This window comes from Colletotrichum lupini, chromosome 6 (genome assembly GCF_023278565.1).
Source record: "Colletotrichum lupini chromosome 6, complete sequence".
Classification (NCBI taxonomy): Eukaryota; Fungi; Ascomycota; class Sordariomycetes; order Glomerellales; family Glomerellaceae; genus Colletotrichum; species Colletotrichum lupini.
Genome location: NC_064679.1, coordinates 1,374,661 through 1,397,589, shown reverse-complemented (window position 1 = coordinate 1,397,589; position 22,929 = coordinate 1,374,661). Strand labels below are relative to the sequence as shown.

General features: G+C 49.1%; 8 protein-coding genes across 8 annotated transcripts; 3 read left to right on the top strand and 5 right to left on the bottom strand.

The window, feature by feature from the left end:
- Positions 1 to 3,678: 3,678 nt before the first annotated feature.
- CLUP02_11909 (uncharacterized protein) lies at positions 3,679 to 4,053 on the top strand (the record flags this gene model as incomplete). The annotated part of the gene is made up of 1 exon (XM_049290874.1): positions 3,679 to 4,053. One exon carries the CDS (start codon positions 3,679 to 3,681, stop codon positions 4,051 to 4,053), a length of 375 nt encoding a protein of 124 aa, XP_049148019.1.
- A 50-nt stretch (positions 4,054 to 4,103) lies between these two features.
- CLUP02_11908 (heterokaryon incompatibility protein) lies at positions 4,104 to 6,956 on the bottom strand (the record flags this gene model as incomplete). The annotated part of the gene is made up of 3 exons (XM_049290873.1): positions 4,104 to 4,125; positions 4,183 to 4,287; positions 4,351 to 6,956. 3 exons carry the CDS (start codon positions 6,954 to 6,956, stop codon positions 4,104 to 4,106), a joined length of 2,733 nt encoding a protein of 910 aa, XP_049148018.1.
- An 896-nt stretch (positions 6,957 to 7,852) lies between these two features.
- CLUP02_11907 (alpha-L-arabinofuranosidase) lies at positions 7,853 to 10,025 on the bottom strand (the record flags this gene model as incomplete). The annotated part of the gene is made up of 4 exons (XM_049290872.1): positions 7,853 to 9,139; positions 9,202 to 9,318; positions 9,377 to 9,838; positions 9,900 to 10,025. 4 exons carry the CDS (start codon positions 10,023 to 10,025, stop codon positions 7,853 to 7,855), a joined length of 1,992 nt encoding a protein of 663 aa, XP_049148017.1.
- Positions 10,026 to 11,792: 1,767 nt separating this feature from the next.
- Positions 11,793 to 12,728, bottom strand: CLUP02_11906 (SnoaL-like polyketide cyclase; the record flags this gene model as incomplete). The annotated part of the gene is made up of 1 exon (XM_049290871.1): positions 11,793 to 12,728. The coding sequence occupies one exon, from the start codon at positions 12,726 to 12,728 to the stop codon at positions 11,793 to 11,795; it is 936 nt and encodes a 311-aa protein (XP_049148016.1).
- A 489-nt stretch (positions 12,729 to 13,217) lies between these two features.
- On the bottom strand, positions 13,218 to 14,111 carry CLUP02_11905 (uncharacterized protein; the record flags this gene model as incomplete). The annotated part of the gene is made up of 1 exon (XM_049290870.1): positions 13,218 to 14,111. The coding sequence occupies one exon, from the start codon at positions 14,109 to 14,111 to the stop codon at positions 13,218 to 13,220; it is 894 nt and encodes a 297-aa protein (XP_049148015.1).
- A 51-nt stretch (positions 14,112 to 14,162) lies between these two features.
- CLUP02_11904 (uncharacterized protein) lies at positions 14,163 to 15,820 on the bottom strand (the record flags this gene model as incomplete). Its single annotated transcript, XM_049290869.1, has 8 exons — positions 14,163 to 14,266; positions 14,399 to 14,791; positions 14,861 to 15,143; positions 15,181 to 15,229; positions 15,302 to 15,373; positions 15,446 to 15,602; positions 15,670 to 15,701; positions 15,762 to 15,820. 8 exons carry the CDS (start codon positions 15,818 to 15,820, stop codon positions 14,163 to 14,165), a joined length of 1,149 nt encoding a protein of 382 aa, XP_049148014.1.
- A 132-nt stretch (positions 15,821 to 15,952) lies between these two features.
- Positions 15,953 to 17,586, top strand: CLUP02_11903 (fasciclin domain-containing protein; the record flags this gene model as incomplete). Its single annotated transcript, XM_049290868.1, has 3 exons — positions 15,953 to 16,087; positions 16,307 to 16,351; positions 16,528 to 17,586. The coding sequence occupies 3 exons, from the start codon at positions 15,953 to 15,955 to the stop codon at positions 17,584 to 17,586; spliced, it is 1,239 nt and encodes a 412-aa protein (XP_049148013.1).
- Positions 17,587 to 19,871: 2,285 nt separating this feature from the next.
- Positions 19,872 to 22,484, top strand: CLUP02_11902 (peptidase S41 family protein; the record flags this gene model as incomplete). Its single annotated transcript, XM_049290867.1, has 4 exons — positions 19,872 to 20,079; positions 20,252 to 20,647; positions 20,710 to 21,416; positions 21,468 to 22,484. The coding sequence occupies 4 exons, from the start codon at positions 19,872 to 19,874 to the stop codon at positions 22,482 to 22,484; spliced, it is 2,328 nt and encodes a 775-aa protein (XP_049148012.1).
- Between the last annotated feature and the right edge of the window lie 445 nt (positions 22,485 to 22,929).

The window sequence follows — 22,929 nt, the reverse complement described above, 5'->3', positions numbered from 1 at the left end:
TTATTATTTTTTATTATAAGTAAGTTTTTATAATAATCTATTTACTAAGTTTTTTATACCTAGCTTAAACTTAATTTTAATATTAAATATTACGAGTTTATTTAATTAGCGTAGCTATTTTTTATTTAATGTCTTTTTTATATTTAAGAACTATAAGTTAAAATAATTTATAAATATTATGACTTAATCTTAGCTATAAACAAAATAGTATTACTAGTTCCTTAGTACGTCTATAATAACTAATAGCTCCGCATCTCTTATACTATAATAGCTCTTTATATTTATTAATTTCCTTAACTTATAAATAATTAAGTACTAATTACCCTTAAATAATTACGTAATTACTAAGCTAATAGCTCGAGCTAAAGCGTTTATTTATAACCGTATAAATAAGGTAAGGTTAAAATATCGTAGTATTAGCGCGTTAATAAATACTACTAATAGCTTTTTAAATAACTCTACGGTAGGTATTAGTAGCTCTAACTATCTTAGTTTTACTTTCCTTAGTAAGTTTATTAAAAGTATTATTATCTTAGTATAGTTATTAATAAATTTATAATAGAACCTTATAAATCTAAAGAACGTCTATATATTTTTAACGCTCTTTAGAAATAGCTAATTTACTATAGCTTCGGTACGCGCAGGTTCTATCTTTACGCTTTTATTAAATACGATATACCCTAAGAATCCTATATACGATATATAAAACTTATATTTATTACTATTTAAATATAGGTTTTATTACTATAATCTCTATAATATACTACGTATATACTCTTTATATACTACGTAATTATTACTATATATTAAAATATTATCTAAATATATAATATAAACGGTATTAACTAAGCCGTTTAGAATGTTATTAATATATACTTAAAAAGTCGCGGGCGCGTTAGTTAGCTTAAAAAGTATAACTAAGTACTTGAACTACCCGTATTTAATATAAAAAACCATTTTCTACTTATCGCCCTCAGCTATATATATATAATAATACGCGTTCTTAAGGTCTAGCTTTATAAAAACAAAAGTATTAAATAGTCTATTTAATATCTCTCTAATTAATAGTAATAGCGTTCTATTTTTTTATATAATCTTATTAATCGCTCTATAATTAACGTAAAGTCGTAGTTCTCCTCTTTTTTTAAGTATAAAAAAGATAGGTACTCTTACTAGGCTTATAAAGGGGTATATCTAGCCCCTAGCCTTTATTTTTATTAAATAGTCGCATAAGATCTTAAGCTTATAGTTCGATAATAAGTAAATAAATCCCTGGGGGATAAGCGCCGCGTTATTTAGCTTAATATAATAATCGTATAGTACTCTATTTAGTAATAAAATAGCCTTCTTTTTTAAAAATAAGTTATTAAAGTCCTAATAACGTAGCTTCTAGTCCTCGGCTATGCTCGCTAGTACTACGTCGCTATTTATAGCTAAGTTAATTATAATATACGTAAATATTATTAAAACTAAGTCGTTTAATAGCCCCTTCTTTAGGGCGTCTAAGTAGATATATCGTTCGTAAATTAAATACTACTACTTTTTTTATTTCTAACTAATTAATAAGTTAATATCCTCTAGCTAAGGGAAACCGAGGATAAGTATAAGTACTATAATATTAGCTATTATAAAGTAATATAGCTATATTTTTATTACGTAGTCGCTATTAATAATTTAAAGCTATAAATAGTAGCTTCTTAGCGTCTCTATCTATTTACTTTCTATATTTATTAATTATAGTAATAAGTAAATTTATAAATTAGTATTAAAGTTATTAAGTAAACTAATACTAACTACGTTCCCTTTTATTCTTAAATTAATAAGGGCGCTTAGCTTTTCCTATACGTAGTTTAAATATATATAAATTAAGATATTTAAGCGCCGCCCTTATTAATCGCTAGCTATTCTCCTTACTAAGATAGTATTCGAGCTCGTTATTAGTCCGCGCTACTTAACTAAGGTAAGGTCTAATTAATAACTAGTAGCCTTATACCCCTTTTAATTATATTTACGGTATATAACGCTCGGGTAGTTATTAATAAAATACTTAGTTTTATTATAATTATAGTATTATTAATACTACTCTTATAGTTATAAGTAATCCCTTATAATATAACTAATCTTTTTATAATTATAATATATAATATCCTTACTAAGTAAGTTATAGCATATTCTTTACGTATTTAACTTATTAGTACCCCGGTATCTTCTTATTAGCTCGTTCGAATTTAAATTAAAATATTACCTAGGGGACGTTCGTAAGCTCTTTATTAATAACGAGGATTATTTAATACGTCTTATTAATAATATTAGTTATAAATAAGTCCGCAAAAGTTCTATTTATAATACTATTATAAAGCATAGTTCGGGCCGTAACTTACTTATTAATATAAAAATCCTCTATTTTTTTATTAAAATATATTCTAATTCTATCTCAAGCTTATTAATACGGCTAACGAACTTATTAACTTTCTCTTTTTAGCTTTACGAAGTACTATTTAATTATATACTCGCTACTATTTTTTAACTAGCGGGATTAAATAGGTTAATTTATAAAAAGGTCTTTAGTTCTTCTTATATAACCTAATTTATTATAAGCCTAGGGGTCTTTTAGTAATTAAAAATATAGTATATCTAAGAGGTCTTTATGCTATTACTTAGGTAGCTAACTATATATACTACTTTATTACGGTCTATTCTTATTTATTAAGCCTATAAGTTAAAATAATAATAATAATTAAAAAAGAAGCTCTATAAGTCCTATACTGATTTATTAATATATAATAAGTTAAGAAGAGATAGTAATTTAAACGTAAACGTTCTGTTTATAACGCTTACTTAAGTTAAGAAAGAGCTAATAAATAGGGGCTTAAGTAGTACGAACTCGTTACTTTATTATTACTTAAGTAGCGCTTTAAGTATAGCTTTATTTATCGAACTATCCTTAGTCCGGGGGTTTATATTCTTATTTATATTAAAACTAATATCCGAGGCCGCTATAATTAAAACCGTAGTTTTTAGTATAGGGGCCGGGCTATTTAAAGAGCTCTATAGGCGTTCTAAATCTACTTATTTTTTATATAAGCGCTCTTTATATATTATAATAAAGATTTCTTCCTCTAATTATCGTTCTTATTCTTATAATTTTACTAACCTATTACTTACTATTTAGTTTAAGTATTAGTAAATAAGAGTAAGAGGTTTACTATTTTATTTAAAATTCGTTAATACTCTTAATAATACGGTCTTTTTACGTCGCTATTACGTTATTTATCTTATTATGCTTCGTTCTTATATTGTTTATTAAAGAAGAAGTAACTCTAGGGGGTTTAATAAAAAAGAGTCGTCTTTTTATTATTATTATAGTATTAACTATGCTCTCTTATTACGTCTCGTTCTTATTAATATTTTAAGCTTCCGGCCTAATCCCCTTTATAAATAAAGATTTTAAATTATTAATAAGTATATAATATAAAAAAGAAGCTTATAGAGGCTAATTATTATTAGGGTTTAAAAGAGGAATTATTAAAATCTACCCTTCCCTCGAGGTATACTACTAGCACTCTATATATACTTAAGCTGCTCCTTTATTACTTAGTCCCCCTCTTTATACCCCCTGAGCTATCCCTTAACTAACGAGGCCTAACCGGCGAGGCCTGACAGCTTGGCTGCGGTGCCATGGAACCCCGCGTCGAAGTATCGCAGTCCTCTCGCGACGCTCTGATGAGAACTCGGCTTCACTATCAAAGCACCCAGAAGGAGCTTCAGCACTTGCAAGTATCAATCTCCGATACCATGAAGGCGTACGAAAAGGTTGTCAAGGACAAGGGAATGAAGACCGAAGCAATCAACAAGCTTCAGACAGCCAACAACAAGCCAGTGGGAGGCCATTGTCAATTTAATAAGAAGGGATTCGATTCCGGAATCCAGCTCATTGCTGATAACTATGCTGCGATTATGCAAGGAGGAAACGGCGAAGTGCCTGGCATTGGGAATGTACTGAAGGGTGTATCCGGCCAGGAACTGAAGTTTTCGGATGGTGGTGCCCCTTGAGCAAGTTGAGCCAACGTGAATTAGTACTCAAGAAATGAAAAGAGAACGTTTTAGTCTGGCGAACGCCTACGTCTTTGACCAATGTACTCATGTTCACTATCAACCCAATTCATAATAATATGATCTCACGGTTCTTGAAGGACTGCCATCTGTGAGTTCTGAGGGGCAAGATGCATTGTGACGTGGCTGCAAAGCTCTATTTGAATATGACCAAGAAAAGAAAAGTAGCAAACACTGGAGTTCCTCTGATGCTCAAGTATCGATGAATGATCATGATACTATTTTAGCGTAACTTACTGGATCGTAACATTGGTAGGTAGAGTCAAGTTGAACCCGAAAGAGTTCATTTGATAGCGAATCGACATTTGTTGCTCCAGTCCCACAAGCATATCGATTGGTCCATCTCGCCATGATGCTAACCACCGGTCCTGGCCCAAGCGTTCCAGAATTTTCCATCTTTTCTCAAAATTGCTTCCTACCGCTTCCCAGTTCCACAGACAGTTTCTCGTAGAGTATGACCGCACAATTTCGTTTGTTTCAGAATGCAGCCTTTGTTGTACGTGTGTAGAAGAGCAAAGTTGTTCATGTTCTTCCTCCGTGTGAGGGAACAACTTCAAGACATAGACAATAGCCTCCATGGCTCCCATAATACTACTCGGCTGAGGCATCATCCTGTTCTCGAACCTCTTGAAAGCTCTCAGCCAGGCTTTTTGTACTGACACAGATGAACGAATTCCAAAAACGAACTCATATTTGTGTTCAACCGAATGGGCCATAGCAAACAACAGGTCGTTCGTTGTATCGGCCCAATCTTGAAACCCCTTTAGTACCTCTTCGTACGGAAGCGACATCTTTTCCACACCGAATGCTTTATTCATGTGGTGCCTTCTCTTGGGTAACAACGACCAAAGAAGAGTTAATAGAGACTCTGAGGACCTCAGCATAAACCTCTTGGATACAGAGGCATGTGACGACGTACCATCTTGCCAAGTTGCCATTGTGATATGATCCGCCTCAGTTATGCCACGTAATAGTAACTGAATCCCCCGTTCGTCCTCGAGGTAAGGCTTCAACTTGGCTTCGAATTGCTTCCATGTCTTCCAAAGACTGTTTTTTGAATCGCTCTGATGACGGCAGATATATGTTGCAAGTTTCATCAAGAAAGGCTCTGCTTGCGCCCGCAACATTGGTTTCGCATTCTCTCTTCCAATAGTCAAACGCAAATCTTCTATGAGACGTCTCTTTCGTTCATCCAGTTGTGTGTGATCATTGGTACTAAAAGGTCTGAATCTCATGTTTTTTGAGATTTCGCCGGTGTCGAGATTCATGATTGATAGATCACAGGCACACAAAAGACGGTAAGTTGAAGAGATACGGGTTGGTCTTAATACTGCGTATCCATCGATGCCATGAAGCCAGAAAAGAACGTCATCTTGTCGTATGTGGTGGGAGATGTTGATTTGAGTGGCATCTCGATACACACTTCTTCTGGTAATAGGAGATGGCGAATCGGGGATGATCAGCGTAGCCTTCATTTCTGGGCCGTCCTCGCATTCAGGTCGAACGAATGACTTCGCAAATTTGCCGTCCTCAGTAAAGAATCCGCGAAGATCGCAAACCCTGATTGCTGTGACCTCTAGAAATCCGCTTCGAGAATTGATGCGGATATCACAGGGAGAGGACAGTTGTAACGAGAGGGATCCCGTGTCCAACACGACGTTATCGAATATTGACTTCTCATTTTCCTTGATTTTTCCAGATTTGACGAACCTTTCGTAAAGGTTGTTTTCGATTTTCGATGGGCGAAACGGCATTCGTATGTCTGGAATCCAAGATGGTAGAGTGCTCTGTCGAGGTCGGTTCTCACCTGCGAAAAGAAGGACAGCCATCCCAAGGCCACATTTCTGCGTCAAATATGCCGCAACACCAATGCTGACTTCCTCCACTGTAAGCCTGTAGTCTGGAAAGATTGGAAACGTATTCCACCGCGAGACTAAGCCCAGCAGAGCAAATACATTGTCTCGTGGATCCTTGCATAAACAATTGCTGGTGGCGACCATAAGACCGAAAAGATTTTGTAGAGGGCAGATTGTAGCTTTGTCCCGAGTGATAATCCAGGAACAACGGACAAAAGGGGTTAACATTCCCGAGAAAGGCCAAAGAGTTGACTTTGAACCACAGTAAAGCGTTAGGGCTCTGCTAAGCACAACTTCCTGGACCACCCACAACCTCCGAAAGTACGGTCGGCTGAAAAGCTTTATAATAGGCATCCGGCAATCTGCGCAGACTTCACTTTCCTCTCCACTATGACCACAGTTGCGATGAGATATTGAGTGGAATATAGCGTTGAGTGCTCTGTCGCTGTCATCAGCTGCTGGGCCAAGGTATGCCAAAACTCCGATGGCGGCAGCGTATATCTGTGGCATCAGAGCCACTTGTGCGTTCCGCTCCTCTTCGTCGTCCTGGTTGATGCAAAGAGAGTCGACCCAGATAGACCGAGAGCCTCCGCCAACCAATTGAACGCTACGAAGAGCGTCTTCGCAGTTCCGAGTAATAGGGATGATATCCCAGTAGGGTCCAATGAACATTGGCCTACGCCTGATAGAGTCTCCGGAAAGGTCGGCCCAAGTGTATGACAGGGCCTCGTATCTTGCCTTGTTGGAATTCAACTGCACACTTTGAAAGCTTCCGTGGAGAGGGTTATCATTGTCCCCTGCATCCAGTTTCAATATTCGTATCTCTTGGCTGCCCCACAGGATTGGGTAGCATCTTAAAGGGCGATACGAATCTTCGGCGACCGAGGTTTTTCTTCGCTTCGTCTGTGGCTCTTCTGTCGTCGCGAACTCTTTCAAAGGTGCGCCTGGTCCCTTCAAGAGAGATTGTATTCGCTCGGAGCCTGACATTCTTCCAAATGAAAAGTTAGAGCCAAGACTTGAGCTAGTAGACGCACTGGGTGGGATTTCTGGTCGAGAGTCGACGTAATCGACGCATGCAGGCCATTGGAGATTGTATGTAGAGCTGTTCCCAAGGACAGGAGCTTTTCTAATTCTGAGAGAAGTATCGAATTGGAGGTCCTCAATTGATGCTACTCCGTAGCAAAATCGACAACATGGAAGGCCATCGCAGACCACGACATCAGGCCGAGCGCACCCACGTTCATGCCATCGAGACATGGTGAGCTGCAATGAAGTGGAGTTGAAAGTCCAAATCGGTAGCTGTGATGTTTGTCAGAGAGAGAAGAAATACATCTTCGCGTTGCCTCAATTCCATGGGAGAAAGCCACACTTAACATGCAATCAGCCTTGAAGCCTGATTGTCCAACTGATAAGAAGGGGGTGGGCTGAGGATGCATATGTATGCACTCGATTGTGGCTGCGCAACGGCTTAGCCGCGACCGAAATATCTTGCTATTCGTCGCGGTGGTCCTTCAGCTGCATCGTTCTGGCAGTGGCTGACTGGTAAGCCCGCATGAGGTGATACATAGAGCCGCAAGCCCAGTCGCACTGCCTCCTTGAACAGATACACAATCGCTCGCAAATCTACAACTTTATCCACATGAAAGGTAGTTGTAGAAGGCTACTTTGAAGTATCTCCTTTCGGGATGTTTTGCTTACACATAACTTCAGCGTTGAGCACATCAAGGATTGGATCCCTGTCTCTCACTGGCTCATTTATGGCCTTGACCCGCGTGGACTGGAGGTACACTCAAGCACAGCAATGCAAATGTGGATGATCGAAATTCACTAATCTGACAGAGAGGATTACAGAGAAGGTTCCGTTATTCTTTCTGCCCCATCATCTACGCGTTGAAGCGTCTGATAGCACGGGCAGTCTGATTACCCTTGGAACCCTCAGTATCAAGAACAGCAACGCTAAGCTCAGGGAGGCTGAAAGTGAAAACACCATCGGCGTTGGCTACAACAGTAGTAGTGTTGCTAGCGACAGTAGTCTCGCCACCGTTGAGGGGATCGTTGTGCGCAAACGGATCGCCGCTGGGGTTGGTCAGAACAGTCAGGGAGGCAGTAGTGCCAGCAGTGACGCCCTCAAACGCGAGGTTGATGTCAACGTCCGCGCTGTCGGTGGTGTTATACACGGCACCCTTCCAGATCAAGCTGCCCTTGGCCTCGTTCTTGCCAGCAACCCAGTATGCAGGGCCGAACTCGCCGACGGTGGGCAGAGTGTGCGACAGCGGGTGCGCGGCGAAGAGTTCCCAGACGAACCAGCTGGTGGAGCGGGTCGTCAGCGCCGAGTCTGCGGCGAACTGGACAATGGTCACGGCCCATTGCCAGCGGTTCATGTTGCGGAGGACGGGGGCGTAGAAAGTTCCCGGGATGCGGTCGGCGTTGCGCTCGTAGCCGATGAGGGAGACGGCCTCGCCGACGGTGCCGATCCACCAGGGGAAGGGCATCAGGTCGCCGTCCCAGCCGGTGCCGCCGTTGGGGTGCGTGGCAGCGACCTCGCCGACAATGTGGCCAATGTCGTTATCGAAACGGTCAAATTCGTCGACGAGAGCGTCGGGGGTGCGGTAAGGGTGGTAATCACCAATGCCAGGGGCAGGAATCTCGAAACCATCACCGTCGGTGGTGGCGCCGGAGGAGATGACGGTGATGTCGGGGTACTTGGCCTTGATAGCCTCCATGAACATGGGGAAGCGGTACTCCTTGTACGAGGTCCAGCCGCCGGGGTACCCGGCGAGCCAGTCCTCATTGCCAATCTCGACGTACTCGAGCGTGAAAGGCTCCGGGTGGCCGAGCTCAGCACGGCGGGCACCCCACTTGGAGTCGACGGGTCCGCGGATGAACTCGATCTGGTCGAGGGCGTCGTCAATGAAGGGCTGGAGGTCTTCCTTTGCGGTCACATCGCCGTTGAGGGCGAGGCCGGCCCAAACGCCGATGACAACGTCCAGACCCATGTCCAATGCCCACTCGAGGTACTCGACGAGACCGAGGCCGTGGGTTTGCTGGTAGCCCCAGACGCCCTGGAAACCGGGGCGGTTCTTAAGGGGGCCGAGAGTGTCCTTCCAGTCCCAGTAGGTGCCGTTGTTCAAGCCCTCCAGCATGTTGCCACCGGGGAAGCGGAGCAAGCTCTGTCTACCAGTTAGACGCGTGTTCTTGTTGTAAATTTGATAGGATTGGGCAAGATTCTTACGGGGTGTAGTCCGGCCAGAGCCTCGGCGATATCAACACGAAGACCGTTCTTACGGCCCTTGTAGGTGGGAGGGAAGAGGCTGATCAAGTTGAAGTCCAGCGAGCCGTCGGCAGCGCCCTAAAAGCGAGTCGTCAGTATATGTGGCTCAGCTTGGAGATATGTAAGAGGTTCATACCGCAGGATCAAAGGTAATGGCAAACGTGTTGTTGCTGTTGGGAGCGTCCTTCTCAGGAGTGAGCTCAACCTCGTGCTCAACCCACTCGTCGGCCGATGCCTTGGACTCAATCTCAACAGAGCCAAACACGTCCTCGTTGAGAGCGGATTTGAGGCTAGCAGTAAAGACACCGTCATACGAGCCCTTGACCCAAAAAGAGCCAGTGTACTTCTGCACCTTGACGTCCATGCCCCAGTAGCCATCGTTCTCGAGGCCGATAGCGCCGGAGCCATTGCCCCCAGCGACGTTGACGGAGACGGGGAGGGCGGCAGAGAGGGGCTCGGTGAGGTTCTTGAGGGTGAGCTTGGCGCCGTTGATGGCGTGCCAGGCGTCGAGGGAGACGGGGAATCTGGGGCTGAATTGGAAGGCTCGGTTGCGGATCAGCTCGGCATAGATGCCACCATCACCAGAGTTGTTGATGTCCTTGAGATTGCAGATGTTAGTTGGAAGACCTCCGGGCAAGAGACGGCATTGATTCACAAACCTCATGGAGGAATCCGTACTGGTGGCCACTGGTGGCATTGCCACCGGATGCCTTGATGGAGACATCGACAGCAGCAGCCGAAACGGCGTAAGTAGCGGCCAGAATGGCCGACTTGAGCGACACCATGTTTGCTTCCCTATTGCTTGAGATTGAGGTTGCAATGACGCGAGGGTGTCAAACAGAAGGAACCATCAAGTCGGCTACGAAGGGGCATCCTCTTTATAAGGAACCCCAAGCTCCACGGGTACACGATGAGCTGATCCCCAAGGGACTCAATGGACCGGGGAGAATGTTGCCATACTTGCGTAGCATCGCATGCGAACCGGGTGGAGGAAGAACATGTGCTCATTTCGCCCGGATGGACAGGGCCTTTGGAAAAGATCGCCTCGCAATGAACCGGTGTTCCTGATGTGCCTGATCACCCCGCATCCTGCTCAGATAAGGTGGTACCCGGCGTGAACGTCTCTTCGCCCAGACGGCAGAACCCACATCGTGAGCGTCGCTTGTCGGTGGCTTCAGGACCGAGGACGAGCAGTCTTGGCAAGATTTCGCCCCGCGGACTCTACGGATACCAGGGGGGGCTTCTTTGCTTCAGCTCGGTTGATATTTCGCGTCTTCATCTGCGAGCACTGAAAGAGCAAGGATCTATGGTCCGGAGCAGAAGTACGGAGTAACAGCAGCTTGGATTGGGTGTTTGCGCGCAAGTTGTGAAGAGTACCGTTACATCGGCCGCGCACCGGTTGATGTCTGAAGCTTCGCGCGCGAACGCGAAAGTAGGACAACGTTATTTAACCCCCCTTGCAAGCTTCCCCTCCTCCGCTCCTGTGGGGAAATACCTGGAGGACAAGGAGGAGGACATGGTGACAAGGGCAGAACTTTTGACTTCTTGAGATGAAAAGAATGAGGGGAAGTTGGAGAAAGAGGGAGCGGTCCGCGGCCTGGTCTGGGATATCCCCCGGATCCACCCTCGTCATCTACCGGTTTCCGAGCGTGGCGATGGCGTCCTCTCATTCGAGCGCATCAACAACAATATCGGGGCTCTCTTTTTTACCGCCAAAGAGAGTGTGTCTGCCCCATGTGCGCGAGCACATTGTGCCTGGCGCTAGATGAGAGCATGGCACGCATCATGACTTGATCATAGTGTATTCGGGTTTTGTGAATTCCTGAGGCCGGCGGGGCAGCAAGTCATCAACAGTTCAACAGTCATCAAGTCCTTCCCATTACCTTAGCCTTACATACCGTATGCCAACACCCCGCAGTAAAGCCTGGGCTCTTGAGATTGGGTTGGACCGCTTCGATGCAAGATGTAGCATCATCTCTGGGCATTCGCCTGGTAGCTCATCCGCCATTTCTTTTCACTTGCCACGAGCCTCCGCGTGTGTGAAAGGGCAGGTAAGGGTTTCACTCTTTCGATCTCATTGCGCGACCATTCGCTTGTCTGGCATCTTTGGTCAACTCTGCTTCCTTCTCCATTTTCAACTCGGCCTTAAACTCTCTTTCGTATATGATAAGACCGGGTGTTAGCTAATAGCAAAGTGCCTTACCTTAATTAGCATCCTTGGGCGAAGCCAGAGACACGGCTTTGCTAGCATCACCCGCTTGCGCAGGAACATGGAGAACTGTAGTAGGTCAGCTAACAGGATACGTCCAAGCTCAGTCCCAGTGGACATTGATTCAAGCCCCTCATCAAGCACAGCCGACATTGGGTATCATCATGTAAACTAAGGGAAGCCGGTTGCGGAAAGCTTATCCATGAAGTACCATAGCGAAGTGAAGCCAATCGTTATCAAAACGCGACTTTGTGTTCAATGGCTAGTACAATAAGAAGCTGTTTTCTCCGGCACCAATGCGTCGTAAACGATATGTTATGCTCAGATTCGGCAAGAATAGGTGTTATGTACCCCACACTTTGTCTATGTCCACTTCAGAGATCCTCTCACGAGGTTCGCGCAAGTGCTCATCGTACGGGAGTACAGGACCCATGCATTTTCGATAAGCTTCCAAGTCCACGACCGACCATACACTCGAAATCTTCCCATCCTCGAGCTGATAAATGACAAACTCCTCGAAGAAGACGCCTTCGCCATTAGGCTTCGCGCCTCCCCATTCCTTGACGGGGGTCCCCGTGAACTCGATTCTCGCCGCGATCTGCTGCGTCTCTTCAACCGCGATGATGGGGTAGGCACAGAATTCGAGGCCCTCAATCGCATCTTGGCTCTCGCTGATCAGAGGTATGTACTCGGAGATCGAGAGCTTGCGACCATTGTGGAGAAGCTCCGGCTGGCAAAATTGGTCAAAGTCCCGTTCCATTGTCTTTTCATTGATACAGTCAATGTATCTTTTATAGAAGTCCTTCAGCTTCCCCGCCGTCATAGGGGCCACTACCGAGGCTTTTGGTGGAGGTAGCGAAGCAGGGACTGTTGAATTATGGCGATTGGACATTGCGTCCACGTCCCGTAACGACCGCCAACCTTTAACACCGTCATCCCGTATGAAACTAGCAAGGACGAGTTCCTGGAACTCAAAGACCTCGTTGGAGTCCTTGAGCGTCGTTCTGTTGATGAGACGGGCGAAGAAGTCGTTATCGTTACTGAGCAGAAGCATATCGATCTTCACCACATTGGTGCTATTTGGTCCCAAGGGTTCATTCAGGCGCCTTACGAAATTTGCTTTCCAGTCACCACCTCGTGAGCCAGAAGGCATACCTGTCGTGTCGATGAGCCACCCCAAACCGGTCAAGTCTTTGCCGTCATTGCATATTGCGATGACATCACGGAAAGTCTTCTCGCGCGTTTGCTTTTCCGTCAGCCATGGCTCGTGATACTCCATTTCTGAGCAAAGACCTGGGAAGCTGAAGGTTGTGTTTTGGTATCGTGTTGAGGAGAAGTTGCTTCTTATTTCATAAGATCGACAACGCGCCCTTTGACAAACATGGTGATTACCTAAGGAGCGGCTTTCTTACTTGACTGCGGGGTTGATGCCGAAAATGACGGAAAGGACTTCCGTCGGCGGCGCTCGGATGAGCGTCGCCATCAACCCGGGGAAAGCTCTTGATTGCCCCTTCACCTATCCCTTGACAGCCGGTTCTTGTCTTACAACTTCAGATTCTTGTCACTGCTTCGCGGCGGAAGAGTCATATGGCCCATTTCACGGATTCTCAGATTTGAGATGGTTTGCTACAGGCGGTTAATAACTGGATGAACATACGTCATAGATTGAAAACGAAATCCTGGTATTCTAGTAGATAGGGCATGCAATGACGAAGGGTATATGTTGAATGCAAAAGCAGTTCTCTCCCAGCCTCATCCGTCATCAAGATTAAGAACCTTCAGTGCCCTCGATGTGAGTATACCAAGTCCACAACGCAGTCGCGACCGTAACAATCTCCCACCTCTCCCCCAACATCCCCGTCAATCCCGGGCCAGCAAATGAGAACTTTAGCCCCTTTGTCAAACTCTTGTAATTCGTCGCCAGAATAGCAACAATCTCATGCCCATCGCTCGTGTATCCAGCTTCCCTCTCCCGCCTACTCCCTCCGGCGTCCTCGGCGACTTCATTCAACCTAACCAACTTCCACCCATACGTGCCCCCGTGAGCAAGCTCAGAGACCTCCCCGCCACGACTGCCCCTCCACTGAAACCTCTCAGTCCTAGCCTCCGTCCCGGTATCTTTCCCCCCGACGGTCATCGAAAACACGCGGGCGGAACTCTGATCCAAGCCCCACGGCACCCCGGTAATCTCCGTCTCAAACCCGCTCGTCTCGCCGCGTTCTTCCTGGGGCGGGATTACGATGGTCGCAGGCGTCTGAGCCTTTGCGGCCCACCACTTGCCGATCGTCGCGAGGACGGGGTGCTTGTCCGTAGGCCCATCATGGAGGATGATTTCTCGTCTCTTGGTGCGCCAGCCCGCGTGCGGCGAGGCGGCGAAGAGCCTCTCCTCGTTGGAGGGACCGAGGATAAAGGTTCTTGTGAAGGCCCATTGGAAGTAGCAGTTTATCGTGGGCGGGAATTTGTGTGTCGCGGCTGTGAGAGTTGTGGAGGACGAGGGCCCGGCTTCGGCGTGAAGGTTGTCTGATAGGTTGCCATATTCTGGTAGGTCATCTTGGGCGGCGCTCGGCACGGCTTCTTCGTAGGATGGAGGAGGTGCTCCTAGGCTAGTATCTTCGGCGGAAGAGCTCACCGGTTCCTTTTGCTTTTCCGAAGGGTAAGACATTGTTTGATCTGGAACATTGAAATGAGTTCTAGAGAGAGTAACTCGACATGATCATCGATGTGCAGACCAGGATGTCTTTGTAGCCCCATTCTCGTCGTAGGCAGCGAGCACAGCGTGCAGAAACTCTGATACCAAAGTCCCAAATAGCGGATCCTCTGCTCGATTGCATCACCAACCGTGGCTGTGGACATGAGAAGCCTATCATGATCATCACCGACAGCTCCGTAAGCGGCGCATGTCACTACTAAGCCACAAATATACTGTCTCTTTACGGCAAGGGAGCCCACCGAAGCTGACAGCCGGAATCCACACGGCATGGGCAGCGCCGAAGAACCGGGTCGGGTCTGCCGATAATAAAGCGGGGCCGATGATTGTAGAAATCCGAGAGCGTAATAAACTGCCTAGAACTATCGCAAAGGATGGTTGATATCCATAAAACCGGCCACTTTTCGTCGTGAACCCGGTCGTGGCCGATTTCAGTCTCATTTTGTTGCAGCCTGACATACGATCATCAATTAGATGCAGGGTATTGGCTTGGCAGCTGAGCCGTGCCGCCGATTTACGCCCCCTGGTCTTTGAACAGTTTCGAGGCCCCGAAAATACCTCGAACACCATCCAGGGCCTGACGGATAGCCTGGTGATCTGGTTGTGGTTCTTACTCAGAACATCCCGGTTGACAGCTCAAACATCCAGGACATGGCGTCGGGAGTTGACTACTCCTTCACGGTAGTGTCCATCAACCATCCTACTTGAAGGAGACTGAGTAATTGGACTGACGGAGTTCCCTCGTCCATAATCTTCTTTGAACATGAGCTGCCCACATTCCGCCCACATAATGAAGATCTCCCGCGCTGCTCCGAGCCCATCATCCAGGCACAGACTCATAGTCACATCCAACTCGGCTGAATCTTGTCCTGGTTGTGTGCCATTTAACTGGTTCTCATTGGAGTTTTCCAGCGAATGGCCTTTCCTCAGAGAGGCCCTGGGCACCCCAGTTCGTCTACAACACACGCGCGATGCACCCTCTTGGCTCTAGTCCAGGCACAAGAACATGACGCTAAAAGCTGACCAGCGTGGCAGCGCAGCCAAACACCCCAACGAACGCGCCGCCTTTCCCTCTTTGACCATCTCTCAGCCCTTCCAGTTTAATTGCACCTGGCCACGCCGCGTCCTAAGCTTCCTTTCATCACCCTTTCACCACGTTTTCGCACGATCCTGCAAAGTCGCAAAGAGTCGAACGCCACCCCCGGATTGGTTGCTTTCTGATATCTCAGCTCCTTCAAGCCTAATTTCAACCGGGGAAAGAGCTGGGAAGCTTAGAGAGTTGTCAAGACTCAAACGGCGTGTTTGATTGTTCGAAAAATGGTGCCAGGGTCGCGTTGAACGACGCCACGAAATGGTCCGCCAGGAAAGGACCCGCGATCCTATTGCCATGCTGCATTGCGACCCTGTCCCGTTGCTTCAACCCAGGGGTCCAGGCCCGCGTCGCCGCTTCGATGCGGGATGCGGGATTGCGAATTGGGAAGGTCGAAAGGAGGAAGAAGATTTAGCTAGTTACCCTTCAAAATGTCATCTGCATCCTGTCCCACGCTCGGGAGTTTCTGTCAGACCTTCTTTTGATTCTTTCATCTATTGATCCCTTGATTTCACAAACATTCTCGTCCTGGCAACGACGATTGTGTGTGTCGTTTGCCAGTTGTGCCGGGCATGCAGCAGATGATTATAATTGCGCCGCCATCGCCTCTTTGAGAAATACCATTCAGATTCTTAGTCTCTAATCTTGTTCTTGAAGACTCCGGATTTTAATTCCTCTCAAGCAAATACGCGAGCCGTTCCCGACGATGAAGCCATCTACAAACGCCCTGTGGGCTACCGTCGCATTGGTGGTATCAGGCATATCCATAGTCGCAGCCCAGACTTTAGAAGAAGCACTCAGCAAGCAAGCGAATCTGACAACGTTCCGCGAACTGGTCAAGGTAAGAGAAGAGAATAGCGACTCTTGACTACACGCTCAGATCTCCAACGCACCTTCATCCGCGGGCCCGGTCCGAGACATGTGTCTCTTGTGCATTGCATGCACCACAAGCAACTAATGATCGGACCTCGGTGCCTTGGCGAGCTTGCGATGTGGACTCAATACTTGGTTGAACCTCCTCTATATCCAGTGTGATTGTAGCTAACAACTTCCGCTGCAGGATAACGCAGACGTCTTCTCAAATTTGCCCAAATCCGGCGTCACGGTAAGGCTCACCCTATTTTTGCTCCCGTGCCCCATTTTCAGACCAGTCGAGGAAAAGACATTTGATGCATACCATCCGTCTGGATCATAACCCTTCAGCAACAGCCCAGCGCATAGACGTCAAAAAGCCCTGACTATAATGCGTAACGTAGTTACTGACCACGTTACCAACGCTAGATCCTCGCTCCCAGCGACGCAGCATACCTCAAAGGCCAAGGCTGGGACTCAAACAAGGACGCCATCGCCATCGCCCTCCAATACGGCATCCTCGATTCCAAAGTCGCCTTCAACGCCTTCTCACCAGGCGACTCAAGCATCATCTCCACCCTGCTCACCGACGCGCGCTACTCCAACGTGACGGGCGGCCAAACCGTCCTCGTCACAAAACAGCCTAACAACGATGTAGTCATCACATCGGGCGTCGCATCCCGCACCACGGTCCTCGAGACGGACGTCCCCTTTGACGGCGGGCTGATCCAGATCATCGACAGCCTCATGGTCACGCCTGCACGCCTCGAGACCACCGCCCGCGACGCCTACCAGGATCTGACGGCGTTTCTCGGCGCGCTGTACACGGCCGACCTTGTCGCTGAATTCGCTGAGACGCCTAATGTCACCATCTTCGCGCCGAGGAACGCTGCCTTCCAGCAGGTTGCGGGAACGCTCTCCGGTATGAGCAAAGATGCGCTGCGCCGCGTGTTGCAGTACCACTTGGTACCCTCACGGGTAGTGCAGGCGTCTTCCCTAAAGAACGGGACCGAGTTCGCGACCGCCGCTACTGGGAACAAGAGTTTGGACATTACCTTGTTCAACAACGACATCTTTGTCAACTCGGCACGGCTTATTCAGACGAATATCCTGATTGCCAACGGCGTAGTGCAGATGATCGACGCAGTTCTCAACGTCGACGCACCCAACGCCGCCCCGAACGTGACGGCCGTTTCGCAGTCGCCGGTCTTCACGGTCACAGGAACGGTAGAGACGGGCACCGCGGCGCCTACGCCGTTCGTTTCTGCGTTGCCTTGTACGGCGAGCTGTCGCGTCACCGGCGGCGGAGGCGGCAGCGGGGCCGGAGGGACGGCCACGGGAGGGGTAGCGTTACCCAGCTCAAGCACCGGAGGCGTCGCCGCGGCGCGGTGCACTGGTCCAGGACTAGTGGGCGTTGCCGCTGCGGGGGCTGGATTGAGTTTGGCCATGGGGGTATTGGGAATGGAGGCCTTGGGTGTCATCGTCTGAGGCGGATTGGCTATGGAAGAAGAGTGAGGCATGATGGACGCATTGCATGGATGGACAGGGAAGGGATAAGGTACGGCCGACGTCAAAACGGACGGTAAGATAGTTCGGGCGAGGGGGAGTCGGCAGGAGGAGGAGCAGAGAGGAGGAGGGAGTTTACTCGCGTGTTTTACCGTCCGTGGAAGAGACGGCTGGGGCGGTGTTTGGACTTTGGGACTCTGGACAGAGTAGCGGATGCTGAGATACCCGTGCTTGATTTGAGTGAGGGAGCGAGCGGTCGGGCGACTTGCCCAGCTCGTTTGCTTATTATTTGGCTGTTTACCTTTCTCACTAACGAGTTGTTTATCGTTTTCGTACCTAGACATGAGGTGTCGAATTGGCTTTTGATTATCCGCCTTACACGGTTTCCGTACCATCGCGGGGTCATAGGATTTGCGTGAAAACAGTGAAGCTTCGATCGACAAACATCCCGCTTGGCATAGTTGATCGGTTCCCCGGTCGCTAGCTTATCATACGATGCACCTAGAGTTTCGCCAGTTTACCCTTTTTCAATGAAGCTTCGGTCGGGGTGGGAGGGGGCTTGTTGATCAACAAAAAGGAGTCAAGTGAATAAGGCTTTTTCCGCTGTGGCGGGGTAGAAGCGTTCCAAACGAAGCGGAAAATCGTAAAACCATCGTGACCAGATTCGGACTCAAGGGGCATGGCCTTTCGACGAGTGTCTTGTGTAAGAACTGCCCGCTTCAGCTTGACTTGGAGCTCTTATCCGTGCGCGCTGCTACGGCTTCTTCACAGGCTTCTGCGCAGAAGAAGAGAGCCCACGGCGTAAGCGGGTGCACAATGGACCGGACGGGCCATTTCAAATGAGGTCTGGCCGTGGGGGATGATCCCCTGACTCTGTTTTGATCCACGGAGCAAAGGTGAGTTTAAAGGTGTTTAGTTAGGGCTGTTTACTGGCTTGGAGGACCCGTGGGGTTTGACCCGAGCTAGTGCCGGGCGTCACCGAGACAGATGGGTCATGGTCCATGGTTCAGGAGAAGCACGCGAGTCGGGTTCCTTGCCTGTATGCAACACAAGATCTGGCTCTGCCCAGAGTCAGTGGTTTTGTGGGTGGTGTAGTGGTGGGGGTTGAGCGTTACTGGTGCGGAATGCGTTTCCTCCGGCGGGATCTGCTACAGCAGGGTAGGGGCTGCCAAGAATATCGCCAAGGGTGAGGCGACGAGAAGCTTCACGGATGGCGGGGGATGTAAGCGGCTGGATTGGTACGGATGTGATGTGAGTATCTCAGGGCAGTGACAATGAGGCTCTGGCGAGATGAAGGAGGGTGGGATGAGGGGGGGAAACACGGGAAGAATGGAAGAGACGGAGGAAAAGCACGGAAAAGAGGCCACAGCACAAAACACAGTTGATCTACTTAGTCTTTAAGCCTCATACGCCCAGCCCGGTAGATAGCCGGCACAAGTATCACTCATCGATATCTTGTATCGTGTGTGTTGTCGAGGATGGCCTGTCTTCAAACTTCAGACAGAGACTGAATTCTCCCGATTTGCACCGAAACAATAACCCAATCAACCGCCAAGCAACAGAATGAGGCCCTTTCCTTACCCTCTGAAATGTCGCCGCACTCTGCCTGTCTAGCCTCGGGAGGGGGCTGCCCTAAGCCTCTTCTGTGCTTACCTTGGTGCACAGATCTGGCCTATTCCCAAGTAGTAAGAGGGTCGTAGAGGGGGGTGCCCTTGCATGATGTCCGAGTTTAAATCTTGCAGCGTCCGGCACCCAGGATGCGCGGATGCTTATCTGAAGATGTGAGGGTTGTCGTGTTTCATGATGGCTTCATGATTTGGGAGCACAAACTTGGGACGTGTGTGGGCATGGGGGTAACAGCGCGCCGCAAGAGACACAGAACGCCCGCCGCCAAGGGAATAACGAGAGCGAATGAGCGGGACCCGGCCTATTTCGTGAGTTGCCTTTCGACCACAGAAACTGGCCCCAGAGGGCAAAGGAGGGAAGAGGACAATGCAACTCTTAAAACCCCATATGCTCGTCGATCCCGCCGGTCGTGGACGTTCTTGAGTCTCTTTTCTCAGGCTTCGGCGAATTGCTTCCAGCCCCATTATTTCCCTTCCTTTCAGTGCCCGTCTCGGTCTCGAGACTTTGAGCTGGCCTCGCCGATAGCTGTGCTATCTGTTTCTTTTCTATTCTTTGAGGAGGTGTGATAGTTCGAAGGAGACGCGGAAGTTTGCGCAGAGAAGAAAACGGGAAACAAAAGACCTCGCGAGCAGACGATCAAGATGAGATTCACTTGGTGGACATTGGCCTCGGCCGCCGTTGTGTTGGCGGCGCCGGCTCCCCAGGCTCCGGGACAAACGCCAACTCCCACAAGCAGCGGAACGCCGACAACGCCCAGCGCTCCCAACGGAACGGTTCCTGGCGGCAATGCTGAGGCATGTGCTCAGATTCAGCCCAAGGTCCAACAATTTCTCATGGCGAGCCCGAAAGGTACGTTGTTGCAAGAGCATGCCAGCTACCTATGTTGGGGGAGGAAGATTGCAACTATTACGGCGGGGAACGCTAGAGATTCCCCAAGATCCTCTACAAAAGTGTTGGACGTCATGGTGTAAAGCAAACACAAAAAAGCATATCCGCTAACAAAGTTTGCCCCATTCAATAGCAACACCCCAAGTGCCAGCTCAGTTGGCCTTTGACTGCCTCCAGACGGTGCCGAATAAGAAGGGCCCGGCCAAGGACCTGGTCAAGAGTTTGAAAGCCTACGTGCAATGGCAATCCACGCTGTCATGGCTCAAGAACCCGCCGGCGTCGTATATGTTACCGCCTACCGATATCGAGGGCGGCCTGGATGAGATTGAGAAGAAGGCAGAGGCCGGCTCGTACAAGAGCGAATACGAGTTCCAGCTTGCCATTTTCCAGCTGATTGCTTCGGCTCACGACGGTCACTTTGCCTTCCGTGGTGATGTGTTCAAGGGCTTCAGCTTCCGCAACAACCTCGCTGCCGATATTGTGTCGGTCTCGCGCGATGGTGTTGAAGTGCCTAAGCTGTACCATCTTGGTAAGTCCCAACGCTAGCCCTTCGATCAATATGATTGATCAAGCACTGATTTTCCACAATAGCCCAGCTTGATGGCAACTCCACCGCCCCCGCCATCGTCAGGATCAACGGCAGAGATGCTGCCACCATGATCGCAGACCTGAACCTGAAGTTCAGCGGTTACCAGGACCCCGACTCTCAATGGAACGCCAACTTCAAGTCGTACGCGTCGAAGGAAAGCTTCATCGTCGTCGCCGCCTCCCTCGCTTTCCAGGGCCCCAAGGTGACAATCACCTACGACAACGGCGAGGAGCGCTCCGAGGACAGCTTCGCTCTCATCCGCACCGGCGCAAACTTCACTGGCGTCAACAGCGGCGAGGACTACTACAACAAGTTCTGCAACCCCGACTCGCCCGCCAAGCCCCAGCCGTCGCAGCCTGGCATGAAGCCTAACCAGACGACGCCGACCCCGCCAAAGACTTCAGGCCCGCCGCCCCCTCCTAAGCCGACAATTGAGGGATACCCCTTCCCAATTGTCCGTGATAGTGGTGCCAACACCACGTCCGGATACTTCCTCAATGGAACGGGATACGATGACGTTGCCGTACTCGCTGTTTCGTCTTTCGCTCCTCCCGACTCCATTGACGCTACTGAGTACTTGACCAACTTCCAAAGCACCGTCGCCACGTTCTTGAAGAAGAGCAAGGACGCCGGGAAGAAGCGTCTCGTTATTGATGTCGCTGCCAACGGTGGTGGTTTCGTCGTTGCTGGTTACGAGCTCTTCGCTCAGGTAGGTCACACTGTCCCCCTGCCACTTTTCCCACGCTAACCTTTATGATAGCTGTTCCCTGAGGTCAACCGCTTCCAGGCCAACAACTTGCGTCTGTCCGAAGGTCTCACTACTCTTGCTCGTCTTTCCGCCGCCATCCCTGCCAACTTCACGCCTACCACGCCCGAGGAGAAGGATGCCCTTGAAGCTCTAGGCGGCAGCTCCATCGTCAGCAACCTGCTTCCTGGAGGCGTCTACACACCGGATGAAGCCGCCTTCACGACTGTTGACCAGATCTTGGCACCGGTCTCGCTGAACGGTGACACCTTCACTGCGTACCAGCAGGCACCACTCAACCAGACCGACCCCACCTTCAACCTCACCGGCGTCGGCAGCAAAGCCAACCCGCCCCCTCGCGTCTTCGACCCTGAGAATGTGGTCCTCTTCACTGATGGTACCTGCGGCTCAACCTGCACGATCTTCTCCTACCTCATGATCCTTCAAATGGGCATCAAGACCACCGTCATCGGCGGCCGCCCCCAATCTGGTATCATGCAGTCCATCGCTGGTGTCGAAGGCGCCCAGGTCTTCGCCTTCAACGACATGACCACCGACGCCAAGGCCATCATCGCCCTCACCCCCAAGGACAAGAAGGAAGAAATCATGAACGGCGAGCTCGGCGAGCTGGCGAAGGGCTACGCCATCAAGCGCGCGACCACGCCCAAGAGCGCCGGTGCCATCAACGCAAAGAACGCCTACAGTATGTCCGACGCCAGGACGCCGCTGCAATTCCTCTGGGAGCCGGCCAACTGCCGCATCTTCTACAGCCGCGAGATGCTCTTCAAGCCCGATAACGCGTGGAAGCGCGTCGTCGACGCCACATGGAGCAACCCCACGCAATTCTGCGTTGCGGGCTCTCAGGTGCCTGTCACGAAGAATGCTACGATGGATCCCCTGTTCAGACAGAGCCAGAACAACACCGGCTTGCCTGGTGCTGGCAAGAGTGCCGCAGCTGAGAGTATCTCCGGTGCTGGACTCAGACTCGCGGTTCTCATCGCGACGTTCACGGTGGCGGTTTTGGCCATGTAGAATTCTTGACGTTTTCTTTCATATTTCAATCATCGACTGCGATGGCACTCGGATGGCTTAGAGACCTGATAACAGGACCGTTTCAACGGCTGAACTCTCCCCCTTCGGTTCTACGACACTTCCATGACAGAGTTTGGGGGGCCATTATTTGGGACCACAGCAACGGGATTATCCGACATGATGTCGGGTAACCGCATGTTCGGCACCAGGATCCCTGAATTGTCGTAGAGTTGAGACGAGAGGGGGGAAGGTAGAGCCTGCTTCAATAAGCGCTGGGCCTATCTGCTTCTGGAAATGATTCAGTAAAGTCTATTTGGAGTTTGGTTGGGCAGCGGCGCATGGATTGGCCACATAGACTCACATCTTCCGGGATTGGAGGGGGATGATGGCATCGGGGTCGTCAAACAGAAGAAAAATATTCTTTTCAGTCAACAGCTATCTCATC